Source organism: Sorex araneus, chromosome 2 (assembly GCF_027595985.1).
Source record: "Sorex araneus isolate mSorAra2 chromosome 2, mSorAra2.pri, whole genome shotgun sequence".
In the NCBI taxonomy this organism is placed as follows: domain Eukaryota; kingdom Metazoa; phylum Chordata; class Mammalia; order Eulipotyphla; family Soricidae; genus Sorex; species Sorex araneus.
In genome coordinates this window covers 137,934,528-137,948,985 of record NC_073303.1, presented here as the reverse complement: position 1 = coordinate 137,948,985, position 14,458 = coordinate 137,934,528, and the positions used below count along the sequence as shown (strand labels likewise).

At 38.0% G+C, this 14,458-nt stretch overlaps 1 protein-coding gene across 1 annotated transcript in view; it reads right to left on the bottom strand.

Annotated features, from left to right (window-relative positions):
* HCLS1 (hematopoietic cell-specific Lyn substrate 1) overlaps positions 1 to 14,458 on the bottom strand; it is a 44,799-nt gene that overhangs the window by 3,786 nt on the left and 26,555 nt on the right. The window contains exons 6-8 of the mRNA XM_055129537.1: positions 9,827 to 9,881; positions 1,194 to 1,304; positions 25 to 80 (exon numbers count right to left, since the gene is read on the bottom strand). Of these exons, the coding sequence (XP_054985512.1) occupies positions 25 to 80; positions 1,194 to 1,304; positions 9,827 to 9,881 (222 nt within the window). The remainder of the gene's footprint in view (positions 1 to 24; positions 81 to 1,193; positions 1,305 to 9,826; positions 9,882 to 14,458) is intronic.

The window sequence follows — 14,458 nt, the reverse complement described above, 5'->3', positions numbered from 1 at the left end:
CAAGATTACCATGTAGAGTTTTACCTTATCCATTCTGTCCTTCTGAATTCCATACTGACCACCAAAGCCTTTCGCATAGTCTGCAGGATAGAGAAATCTAACAGTCATCAACAAGTTAAATAATCCTGGGAAATAGGCGGGGAAGGGAAAGAGTGGAAGATCAGAAGAAAGAAACATGAAAAGCACAGAGAATGGTGATGAGGAAATCTGACAGTAAGAGGTCTGAGAGAGGTATGGACGAGATGAAAAAGATAGGAGAAAATATTTGAGAATGAAGGAGAGATAGAAAAAGGAAAACATAAAAAGAGGAGAGCATAATCAGGGTAAATGAGGAGGTCCACGAGATTATACAGCAGTTAGAGTACATCTAGCTTGAGGATTTCCAACACCATATGTGCCCCTGAGCATTGTTTGATACAGTCCAGGAGGCCCCTGAGTACTCATGGGTGTGACCCCGGAGATCCCCAGCACTGGTAGGGTGGCTAAAGTATCCCTAGTACCACAAGGCCTGAGAAACATCACATTCTCAGGCCCATTAATTGAACTGACAACCTGATTAGCCAAGAATCACAGGTGACCTCTCTCCCGCCGCCCAACCTCTTGAGCACTGCTTGGTAGCACTCTCCCCAAACCAGAAGTTATGAGATGCCAGAGAGATAGCTCAAGGGACTCAGTGCTTGCTTTTCATGTAGGAGGCCTTGGTTCAATTCCTGGCACCTCACAAGTAGCCTGAGCACTGCTGGGAACAATACCTGAACACATGGTCAGAAATATCTCCAGCACTACCAGAAGTGGCAAAATAATAACCAAACCCAAACAACAATTATAATAATTATAATCCTGCAGCCACACCTTTGTCTCCCTGGAAAAGAAGCCTTTTAGTGCTCTGTGAGGCAGAGTGGTTTCTAAGAGTCGTAATCAAATCATATCACTCCCTGTCCCCCGCCCCAGTCAGTTTCTCAATGACCACTTCTCTTTGGCCTCCTTCTGTCCTGCTCCTAATATTTCAGGTTCCATTCCACCCTCAGAAAGATACCTTTACTCCCCCTCCCACCACCTCCACTGCACACCTGCCCCTCTGTATTCTGGATTCCTGCCTTAGCTCTCAGAAAGAAAGGAAATCTCTATGATTTCTCTATGATGATTTCACTATGAAATACTCTATGATTCCCTCCTCTCCATCCCCAACTCACCTCTTTGGGATTCATGTTTCTCTGTCTCTCCCTTGTAGTCATATCCCAGGGCTGCCTTGTCACGTTTATCCTTCTCTACTCCATAACGGCCACCAAAACCACGTGAGTAATCTACAGTGAAAAGAGCAGTCATGAGAGCTCATTCAGCACACAGGAAAGCGCTATTGGAGAGAAAAGTCAGAAAGAACCAGTGCAGGGTAATAGAACAGTGATTCAGTATAGGTGAATTAAAGACAAAAGGCATTTTTGGAGCCAGAGGGATAACAGGTTGAACACTTGTCTTGCACAACGCTGACCTGGTTCAATTCCCAATTCCCTGAATATGGCCCCCTGAGCCGTTCCAGGAGTGATCCCTGAGTACAGAGCCAGGAATAAGCTCTGAACAATATCAGGTATAGCCTCAAAACAAAACAATTAAAAAAGTAGTTTAAGCCATATTTTGCATGCTTTAGTTATTATTGTTTACTTTTTCTCTCTCCTCCCTTATTTCCAGCCCAAGATGAGAAGATCATTTTAATTGTTTCCCTTCTTCTAGGAAGGGAAAAGTACATAATTTGTAAGGAAGAACATCCCGTCACATATGAAATATATGACTTTACCTATCCTCATATTAATATTTATTAATGTCAGCTAAAAAAGAATAACCTCCTCTTTAGGTAGGGTGGGGCCTCCCAACTGTTCTTGGGAACCTCCCAACTGTCCAGGTAATCCAGACAGTGCCACACCTGATAGTTGGATGCTGGAACCACCAAAGCAATAGCTGGTGGTGCTCTGAGTGTCATGCAGTGTCAGAGCCCAGTTTGTGACCTTGGACATGCAAAGCATTTGTTCTATTCCTTTGAGCAAGACATACAGCCTAACAAAAACTTTGAACAATAAATTTTAAGTGAAAAGAAAGAAAATTCTGGCTAGAAGCAAAGAAATTTAGCAAAGTAGTAGACATAAAGGTAATCGTGAAGTGATACCACAGAACATCCAAAGATTTTTTAAAGTATCAAAAATCATTTTAATTCATTTTTCAGATGCTAGAGAGATTAATTTTCATTGAATATATCTGATTTTCATCGAATATACTTGGTAAATGACAAACACAAAATTTAGTGCATACTCTAAAATATCATGATTTTTTAACTTTCTTACATACATTTACTATATATTTGTGGTATAGTTCAGGCATATGATATACTACTCCTGAACTATACCACTGGTTCTGAGTACCTTGAAAATGAAGGTCAAATAGTTCTTCCTTTTTAATTATTTTTATAAAGTAGTTCACAATATTTGATTACTTTTTAAAGATAAATGATCTATTTATTTATTTTGCTTTTGGGGACAGGTGTCACACCTGACAATGCTCAGGAGTCACCCCTGGCTCTGTACTCAGGAATTACTCCCAGCAGTGCTCAGGGGTCCATATGGGATGCAGGGATTGAACCTGGGTCAGCCGAGTACAAGGTAAATGCCCTCCCTGCTGTCCTATTGCTCTGGCCCCTATTTGATCACATTTAATATTCGAACACCAATCCCATCACCATTACACCTTCCCACCACCATATTTCAAATGTTTTCATTCTGAACCCCAGTCCCTGCCCCAAAGCAGAACCAAAATAATTTATTTTGTATTGTTTATTATGAATAATCCGCTGAAAATGATCCAAAAAATATTTCTTAGAAAAAAGTGTGTGAAGATTGTTGTATTTCACCAAGGAGCCATTAAGCCCTTCTATAAGAGATTACTAACATGTTAAAGGTTGAGTCTTGTGTGCATATATATAGCAATATCTGTATAAATATATTTCCCTCTAAGATTGATTGCCTTCTACTTTAAACCCCATCAAATGTGGTGCGAATATGAGTGGTGTGAGATATGAGATGTCCAGGAATATGTTCACTCATGGATGAGGCTTGGTCTGAGCATGTGCAGAGTGGCCATCAGCACAGGGGGGGTTGAATTTTGGAGGTTTTTCGCTGCCGGGGCTGGATCCCTTGGGGTGGGAGGGGCCTTACCCACTCCCCTCCAGATTCCCCTGAATGAAACAGCCTGCTGCAGTGTCCAGCAGCATGGCTATGGCATCTCGTTTTGTGCTCTCTTCCAAGAGATTTGTAATGAGTCTCTGGATCATGGCTATTAATGAGATTATATGGCACCAGCTAGAGGTGGCTTGTGGGCATGACTGCCAAGTTGCCAGCAACAGGGGGAGATATGGTCTAAAGATGTCTGAAGTTCCATTTTTTCCCCTTGGAATTAGGATCTATGGCCTGGGGTTCTAATTTCTATAAAATAATGGGAAACTATAGGGCAGGAAATAAATTTCTTTCAATTCCTATAAAAGAGTTGCAAAAAAATTTTACTCATTTGTCCAGGAATAGACTGAGAAAGCATACAGCTTTTTAGCATTTGGTAAAGAGAAGTTTACCTCAAGATTCGGAAACTCCAGGCATATACTTCTGTGTGTACCTAATATCCAAATTTTTAATTCTTATACAGCAATTATGAGTTGAGCAAATAGTTTAAATTCTGATGTAAGAAAAAATATATATCTAAGAGTTAGCATCAGAAAAAATGATATAAAGAATAATTACACCTCAAGATAAAATTGTTAAGAAGCAAGAGAGATAAAACAAAATAACAAGAGAATAACTCATTCATGAGTAATATATATGTTGATAGAACTATTCGCAGAAGCAAAATCCAATTAAAGCAAAAGGAGGAAAATTCACTATCAGAGTTGAAAATGTTAATACCCTTTTCTCATTAACTGATTGAAAATTTAGACAAAAAAGAATCTAGATACCATATAAATAGCAAAGGGGTTAAGGTGCTTGCCTTACACAGATTCAACAACATTCAATCACCCATAACACAGATGGTCTCCTGAGCATTGAAAAGAGGAATCTCTGAGCACAGAACCAGAACATCATGGGGTGTGACCCAAGTTTCCCCAAAAGAAACTAAAGTTATGGAAGGCCCAAGAAACATTATCAATTAAGACCTAACAGACATTTACAGAACCTCAAATTGTAGAATGTACATTCTTTTCATGCTTATAGACCATTCACCACCTATATTTATATATAGACCATATATAAATAAGATTCAATATAGTTTTAAAGATTTAAAAATTAGTTACCATATTCTCTTGTCACAGAATTAAAGTAAGAGTTAACAACTATAAAATTGTGTAGAAAATTTCCCCTGGTCCTTTGAATATAAATAGCACACTTCGAAAATAATCCATGACTCAAGATAGAAATCAGAAGGGGAACTGGAAACCCCCCCAAGGAGCACCACGGCAAAGAGTGCCCATCCTTCAAGCCTTCCAATAACAACCAAAAATGATGGGGGTAGGGAATGAGAATAAAAGAAATTGAGCCAATAATTAATAATCTTCCAAGTCAAAAATCACCAGGCCCCAAAATAGTTCACAGGTGAATTCCACCAAACATTTCAAGGAAAAAGTATACTTGTTTCTTTCTTAGGAAACAAAAGAGGGAATACTTTCAAATTCTTTTCTATGAGACCAGCATTGATTGATTAAAAACAAACACCTAAGATATAACAGGAAAAAAATCTAATATCTCTCATGGACATAGATTAAAAAATTTCTCAACAAAAAATTAGAAAATCAATCCACTGTATAAAAATAATTATGCATTGTGGCCTGTACAAATATGCAAGACGGGTTTAATATTTGAAAACCAGTGTAATCCAATCATCAAAAGGCTAAAAAAAGATAAACTACACGATCAAATCTACAGAAACTGAAAGGCATTAAATAAAATACAGCTCCAAATTAATGATAAACTTTCACAATGAACTAGGAATAGAATAGAATTTTTTCAATACAAAAAAATATCTACAAATATCCTATCACTAGCATCATCCTTAGTGGTGAGAAAGTTAGATTTTAACTAAAACCAAATACAAGCCAAAGGTGTACTCTCTTATTGTTCCTTTTCAGTGTAATACTAGAAGTCCTTGCTAATGTAGAACAACAAGAGACTAAAAAGGACACAGAGTGAAAAGGAAGGCATAAAACTGCATTCACAAATGAATTGATTATATACATATATATAATTGGAATGTACAGATAGACTCCTGTAACTAATTAGAAAAACTATAAAATTTGCATACAAAAAAAAGTTACTTTCCTATGTCCCTACAATTATAGCAGTGGAATTTTAAATGAAGAGCACAATATCATTCACCTTAGCAACCCTAACAAAGAAATACTTAGCTATGTATCTGTGCATAGGTACAAGATCTATGTGAGGAAAAATGCAGAACTCTGGTGAATAAAATAAAAAAAATAAAATTTGAGACGTTTCAGGTTTATAGATTTGAACTCAATTTTGTCATCAGTTCTTACTTAGAACATAATTTATATATGCAATACATTCCCAACAAAAATCCAACAATCTATTTTTCAAATATCATTAATTAATTAATTAATTAATTTTTTGCTTTTTGGGTCACACCCGGCGATGCACGGGGGTCACTCCTGGCTCTGCACTCAGGAATTACCCCTGGCGGTGCTCAGGGGACCATATGGGATGCTGGGACTCGAACCCGGGTTGGCTGCATGCAAGGCAAACGCCCTCTCCACTGTGCTATTGCTCCAGCCGCCCCCCTCCGTGCTGATTCTTAAGCAACAAAACAAAAGCAAAAGGGAGGAATCGAACCCCAGTCAGTGCGTGCAAGGCAAACACTCTACCTGCTGTGCTGTCACTCCAGCCCCCAATTAATTTATATTTTAAATGGAGAGGTAAAAAGATTCAAAATAGCAAACACAATATTGACAAGGAACTTAGTTGAAATACTGATAGCTTCTGACTTTAAGACTCAATATAATGCTACAATATCCAACAATATGCTATGGCAGTGAATTACTTATCACTGAAAAAGAATAAGGTCAGAAACAGACCCCTCAATGGAGTCAACAGGTCATTGACACATAAGCAAAGGCAACAAAAGCGGGGGGAATGATTCTTTTCAATAAATGGTAGTGGAACAACTGGATAGTAACAAGCCAAAAAAATTGCAGACATAAATATGATACTTTCCATAAAAAAAATCAAAATAGATTATAGACCTAAAGATACAACACAAGACTATAACACCTTTAGTAAATAATGCAAGAAAACCTTAGATAGGATGACCTTAGATAAGATGCTGTTACTTAGATACACAAAACCCATGAAAGAAACCATTGATGAGAATATGGCTTAAGTAGAACTTACATTTTGCACATGTGAGACCCTAGGTTCACTCACTGGTACCACATGGCCCCTAGCACTACAGAGTATGGCCCTGACCAATGGGTCCAAGCACTGCCAAATTCTTCTTGCAGTTTCCACAGCAATATTTTTGTTCATTTGTTTGTTTGTTTGTTTTAGAGCCACACGCAGCTGTGCTCAGGGTTTACTCCTGGCTCTGCAAACAGGGATCCCTCCTGGTGGTGCTCTAGGAACCAGACAGGGTTCCAGGGATTCAACCTATGTCAGACATGTACAAGGCAGTCACCCTACCCACTGAACTCTCTCTCCAATCCCCATAAAAAAAAATTTTAATGAAAACTTCTGTTCTGTGAAATAATGTCAAAGAACTTAAAAGATAAATCACAGATTGAGGGAACAAATTTTCAAAATATATGTCTGATAAAGGATTGTTACCTGAAATAAATTAGAGTTTACCTTGAAGCTACACAAAAGATAAATAAAATTAGCAGAAACATATTAAAACTAACAAAAAGTAACAATAAAATTAGTAGACAACTTACTAAAGAAGCTACACATATTATAAATAAGATTGTAAGAAGATCATTTCATCAGATGCCATTAGGGAAATGCAAACAGGAGCTCTCACACATTTTTTGGTGGGAATGCAAAATGGTACATTCACTTTGGCAAAGTTTTCGACAGTCTCATTAAAAAAAATCAAACACATATAATCTAACTTGATTTTAGAAATCTCATTTAAACATCTACTCAAAGGAGTTTAAATTATTTATCTACACAAGACCCTGCACACAACTCTTTATATCAACTTAATTTATAATTCCTAAAATTTGGAAACAACTATAATGTCCTTCAATTGATAAATACAAGGACTTTGTCATATCCAGAAACATTATTCAGTGCTAGATAAGAATGTGCTATTAACTTATAAGAAGACAGCTTAAAAATATGTTTTACTAAGTTAAATAAGTCAATTTGGAAAGGCTATAAACTATGATCCCAACTTCACAATATTTTGAAAAAGGTTAAACTATGGAGAAAATACAAATATCAGTATTGATATATGGGGGAGATGGGAAGCAGAGAACAACAAGTTTTCAGACCAATGAATATACTTCATATGATAGTTTTAACGTATATATGCTATGATACATTTTTTTCAAACCTCTACATGTACAATACCAAGAGCAGATTATAAACTAACACCAAAGTACTATGTATTTGGGTGATTATTATATGTCAATATAGGTTCAGCCTTTAGTAAAAAAAGTATCGTTCTGGTGAGCAGTCTTAGTTAATCTGGTGATAATTAGAGAATACTATGCATAGGTAATATCTGTTTTTTTCCCTCAGTTTTTGATCTTCCTTTTAAAAAAATAATCTTAAAACATCAGACATTACAAGACACAAATATTCTAACACATCTGAATCCCAGAAGTAAGAATAAAGGAAATGAGAAGAGAAACAGTAAACAAAAAGAAAATTCTTGATAACTTTCCAAAATAGGAACTAGTTCTCAGGTTAAAGAAACAAGTCTCATGTAAAATAATAAGATATATATCCAATATGGAAGCATATCTTGATGATATTTCAGAACAACAAAGACAAAGTCTTTCATTAAAAAAATAAGCAGAGAAAACATTATCTACAAAGGATTGATTGTTATATTTATATGATAGAAATGCAAGAGACAGTAAAATAATATATTGAAAGTGATTAAGGGAAAATAACAATAAATAATGTACAAAATAAGAATACTTTCAGATATATCACTTTATCTACTTTCAACACAGATAACATTTCATCATCTGTATGAAAAACCATAAGGTCCAAAGAGAGAAAGAGTGAGGGAAAGAGAGAGAAAGGGAGAGAAAGAGAGAGGGATGGAGAGAGAGTATAGAAAAGTGCCTGTCATAGTGGCAAGAGGAGGGGGTAGAGGATGGGAGGGAAACTGGGACCATTAGTGGTGGGATAAGTACACTGGTGAAGAGTACTGGTTGTTGGAATATTATATGACTGGAATCCAATCATGAACAACTTCATAAATGTGTTTTTCACTATGATTCAATAAAATAATTTTTTCAGACAAATCTTATGCTCTTAAATATATTCTCACTGAAAGAGTTATAAAAGGAGTTATATAAGCAAGAAGAAAATATAAGAAACAAGGAAGAAGTAATAAAATACAATAAATGGCGATGTGCTATGCCATTGGAAAGTACATTGTCAGCTTAAATAAGCATTCACCAAGTAATAACAATGATGTTGGGGTGATTTAAAACATGTGGGGTGGGGGTAGGAAAAAATAAAACATGTGGAGGGCTGGAGAGATAGTACAAGAGTTAAGGTGCTTGGCTTATACATGATCAACCTCAGTTTAGTCTCCAGCACCACATATAGTTCCCCTGAGCACTGCCAGGAGTGATCTCTGAGCCTAGAGTCAGGAGTAAGTGCTGAGCACCACTGGGTTGGTCCCAGTATCCCCATTAAAATAATAAGTAAAATATGTGGAGAGTAAGAGAGATGACTCAACAGGTTGAGTTCACACTTTGCATGCAGAGGGCCCAGGCTCCATCCCCAGTACAGGTGTGGCCACAAAACAAAAGACAAAAACCAAACAAACAAATGGAACCAATACTAGATAACAGTAATGGTCCAGCTGTTATAAAGAATGTAGACTGTAAAAGGAATATAAGTAAGCTATTCAACATTTACTATATTGGGCTGGAGTGATAGCACAGCGATTGGGCGTTCGCCTTTCATGTGGCCGACACAAGTTTGATTTCCTCTGCCCCTCTTGGAGAGCCTGGTAAGCTACCGAGAGTATTGAGCCTGCGTCGCAGAGTCTGGCAAGCTACCCATGTGTATTGGATATGCCAAAAACAGTAACAATAAGTCTTTCAATGAGAGACATTACTGGTGCCCGCTCGAACAAATTGATGAGCAACGGGATGACAGTGACATTTACTACATTACTCAGGAATAAACTACGATTAATTTTAAAAATGTCACACCTGGCAATGCTCAGGGGTTACTCCCAACTCTGTACTCAGGAATCTCTCTTGGTGGTGCTCAAGGGACCATATAGGATGCCAGGGATCAAACCCATGAAAGGCAAGTGTTCTAGCTGCTGTACTATCTTTCCAGAATCTAACTTTTAATTTAAATCAAAGATGCATGCTGAAACATAGGAATCTAACCTCTTAAAATAGTCCATTTAAGGAGAAGAGAAAATTTGATTGATTTCATAGAAAACAGTAAAGGTAGAAGAAGTACACACTTGTGTTTCACACAAATGAAATAATAGATAATGAAAGAATGTCAGTCACAGATGTTGGGAGCTGTGGTCTGAGCAGAGTAGCAGGGCAGGCTCTAAGGCTGGAGCGGGTGCTTGCCTTTCTGAGACGTGTGTTTCTCCACTTCTCCTTTGTAATCAAAGCCAACTGCAGACTACAAAGACAGGAAGAGAAAATTGGTTAGAGTGGGATCTGACAGTTTTCATCTTCCCTCACTTACTCCAGGTCTGTCCACGGTCAGTTAATAGGGCCCCAGGTCAAGTATGAGCGTTTCCTGCAGAACACAGAGCTGAGATAGGCTGGTGTAGAGGCAATGAACAAGAATCCTGACCTAGATTAATACTCAGTCTCATTTTCCCAATTTATATTGTTTAACTGATGCATGTCTTGAATGTTATTGAGCCTCATTCTTTTGAAACATAAACTCTAAATAGGCATAACTACTTCATTCATCTCAACTATAAAATAGGAAATTGATGCCTCCTACTGTGAGGGCTAGCTGGGCAGGGTATATAAAGTGTCAGCAAATTGTGGTTTTCTTCTACCTCATAACATTAAAATGAAGTAATAATAGGAAAAGTATCTCTTAAACCTAAAGTACTATGTGCATGCAAGAGTTATTATTGTCTTGAATATACTGTGGCTTTTGTCTTTCCACAGGTATCTATAGAAACACAGAGAGGTGGATATTGGTGGGATGAGAGGGTCCAGGAGAAACTGAATTCAAATTGGCTTGGGAGCGAATAAATTAGACTTATGAAACTTCACTGCTAGAACTGGATCTCTATGTCAGTAACTATGGATCTCTATGCAAGTCTGGATTCTATATCTTAAGAGCTATTCATATACCTAATAAAGCTGCTATAAATAAAGCGGCACACATGTGTTTGGTTTTAACATACTTGCTTGTATTCTCTAATATACATTCTTCGTCCCTCTCAGAGAGCCTGGCAAGCTACCAAGAGTATCCTGCCCACACAGTAGAGCCTGGTAAGCTCTCTCTGGCATATTCAGTATGACAAATACAGTAACAGTAACGGGTCTCATTCCGCTGACCCTGAAAGAGCCTCCAATACAGCACCGTTTAGAAGGACGTGTAAGGAGAGACTGCTAAAATCTCAGGGATGGGACAAATGGAGATGTTACTGGCACCCGCTCAAGCAAATAAATGACCAATGGGATGACAGTGAAACAGTGATACAGTGAAGAGCTATTCATATGTATTACTTCTTAAGTATATGGTACATTGTTTGTGCGATTCAATTTGTGACTCATGAGACAGAAAATTACAGAAAGGAATGAAAAATTAAGAAAAGGAAAGGAGCCACAAGGAATGTGAAATTCTACAAATATTAGGAAATAATATTATAGGTTGCATACTCCAGGACTGCACTAAAAACTGTCTTCTTCAGTTTTCCTTTCTCCTACAGTTTGTTAAATTTTTTCCGGGTATTTGTTCCCTTTACAATACTAACAGATAACATTGTAGCATAAAATTCAGAGCGACTCAATTAACAACTACAGGTTTAAGATAGGGTCAGGAACAATTACAGTGAATAGGGCACTTGTCACATGCAGCCAAGACCACTGATAGCTCATAAAGTCCCCCGCATTCTTCCAGGAGTGATCATTGAGCACAGATCCAAGAATAAGCCCTGAGCACTTCTCGGTGTGTCCCCCAAACAAAACAAAATAGCTAACAGCGAAGGACAGCTCCACTCTGTGTGCAGCTTCAGGAGAAAAGGAACCTGTCTGGAGACTCACAAAGAAAGAGAGAGAGAGAACCCTAATAAACCGAATCAGAAATGAAAAGGGTGACATCACTACAGAAACCATTGAAATACAAAACATCATCAGAGACTACTTTGAAAGTCTGTATACCACGAAACAGGAGAACATAAAATAAATGGATGAACTCCTTGATTCTTACAAACTCCTAAGACTGAACTAAGAAGACTTGGAATACCTGAATAGACCCATTAATATCAAGGAAATTGAAACTGTAATCAAAATTCTCCCCAAAAACAAAAGCCCAGGTCCAGATAGATTCACTGGCGAATTTTTCCAAACATTTAAAGAGGACTTGTTGCCAGTTCTCCTCAAGCTTTTCCAGGAAATTGAAAAAACAGGAACTCTCCCAAACAGTTTCTATGAGGCACATACCTCCCTAATACCTAACGCAAACAAAGACACCACTAACAAAAGAAAATTATAACCAATATCCCTGATGAACACTGAAGCAAAGATCCTCAACAAATTATTAGCAAATAGAATCCAACAACTCATCAAAAAAATCATACTCCATGACTAAGTGGTATTCATCCTGGGGATGCAAGGATGGTTTAACATTTGGAAATCAATCAACATAATCCATCATATCAACAGAAGTAAAGATAAAAACCATATGATCATATCAATAGATGCAGAGAAAGCATTTGACAAGATCCAACACCCCGTTCATTATGAAAACTCTCACCAAAATGGGTTTTGGAGGAACTTTCCTCAAGATAGTTAAAGCCATCTACCACAAAACTAAGGCAAGCATTATCCTCAATGGGGAAAAACTAAGGGCCTTTCCTCTAAGATCAGGGACAAGACAAGGATGCCCACTCTCACCACTTCTGTTAATGAGAAGTTCTTGCAATAGCTGTTAGGCAAGAAAAAGATATCAAGGGCATCCAGATAGGAAAGGAAGAAATCAAACTCTCACTATTCGCAGACAATATGATACTATATTGAGAAAAGCCTAATGCCTCTACCAAGAAACTCTTAGAAACAATGAAGCTTTACAGTAAAGTCACAGGCTATAAAATTAACACCCAAAAGTCCATGGCCTTCCTATATGCAAACAATGAGACAGAGGAAAGGGACATGAAAAAAGCAATCCCATTCACAATCGTGCCCCAGAAAATCAAGTACCTCGGAATCAGTTTAACTAAGGATGTAAAGGACCTCTACAAAGAAAACTATAAAATGCTACTCCATGAAAAAAAAGAGGACATGAGAAAATGGAAACATATCCACTGCTCATGGATAGGGAGAATCAACATTGTCAAAATGGCAATACTCTCCAAAGCATTATACATATTCAACACGATCCCTATAAGGATACCCATGACATTCTTCAAAGAAATGGATCAAGCAATCCTGAAATTCATATGGAACAACAAATGCCCACAGATAGCTAAAACAATTCTTGGGAAAAAGACGATGGGAGGCATCACCCTCTCCAACCTTAAACTTTACTACAAAGTAGTAACAACTAAAACAGCATGGATGTTTTTCTGAGCGGAAAATGGCGGCGGCGGCAGTATTCACATGGTGAGAGCCACCCTCTAAGACCCCCAACCCAGAGGTAGGACTTTTTAGTGATGTAGACTGTAGGTGGTCCTGCGAGGGGGAGCGTTACAGCACCCCTTCCGCCCAGATAAGATCCGGAGCTGTGGTGCGAGAAACGGACTCTCTGCTCCTAAAGACTTTGATCGAGAGGTCTTCTAATCCATTTTGGCACCCAGAGCGGCTTCTTGCAGAAACGCATCTAGACTGTGAACTGAGCTAAAATATCAGAAACCCAAAACCGCACAACCGTGATAGGCACATGAAGAACTCAGAGTCTTCACTCTCAGCAATGAAAAGAAATTATTAAATGATGCCTTTTCAGCAGGCCTGATTGTTGGGGGGAAATTCCAAACAATAATAGTGAGTTCTCTATTGAAATATTCAATGTATTCAAAGTATAGAGAGAATAAAGTGAAGATCATTAGCTACTTAGGTGGGGGTGGTTGGGAGGGAGGTATATTGGGGTTCTTGGTGGTGGAACATGTGAACTGGTGAAGGGATGGGGATTTAAACAGTATATGACTGAGACTTAAACCTGATAGCTTTGTAATTTTTTTCACGATGATTCAATAAAATAAAAACTTAAAGAAAAAGCATGGAACTGGAACAAAGGCAGAGCCGAAGACCAATGGAACAGGGTGGAATATCTCTACACACAACCTCAAATATATGATCATCTAATCTTTGATAGTGGAGAAAAAAATGTGAAGTGGAGCAAGGAAAGCCTGTTTAACAAATGGTGTTGACATAACAGGACAACCACTTGCAAAATGGATTAAAGACTTCAACATCAGACCACAATCCATTAGGTACATTGAAGACAAAGTCGGCGAACCCCTCCACTATATTGAAGCTAAAGGTATCTTCAAAGATGACACACAACTGATTAACCAAATGGAAACAGAGATAAACAAATGGGACTATATTAAACTAAGAAGCTTCTGCACCGCAAAAGATACAGTGACCAGAATACAAAGACAATCTACAGAATGGGAAAGGATATTCACCCAATACCCATCCAATAAGGGATTGATATCAAGGGTATATAAGGCACTGGTTGAACTCTACAAGAAGACAACATCCAACCCCATCAGAAAATGGGGTGAAGAAATGAACAGAAACTTTCCCAAGGAAGAGATACGAATGGCCAAAAAAGCACATGAAAAAATTCTCTTCATCACTAATCATCAGGAAGATGCAGATCAAAACAACTATGAGATACCACCTCATACCACAGAGACTGGCACACATCCAAAAGAACAAAAGCAACCACTGTTGGAGAGGATGTGGGGAGAAAGGGCCCCTTCTACACTGCTGGTGGGAATGGCGACTGGTTCAGCCCTTTTGGAAAACAGTATGGCCTCTTCTCAAAAAATTAGAAATTGAGCTCTC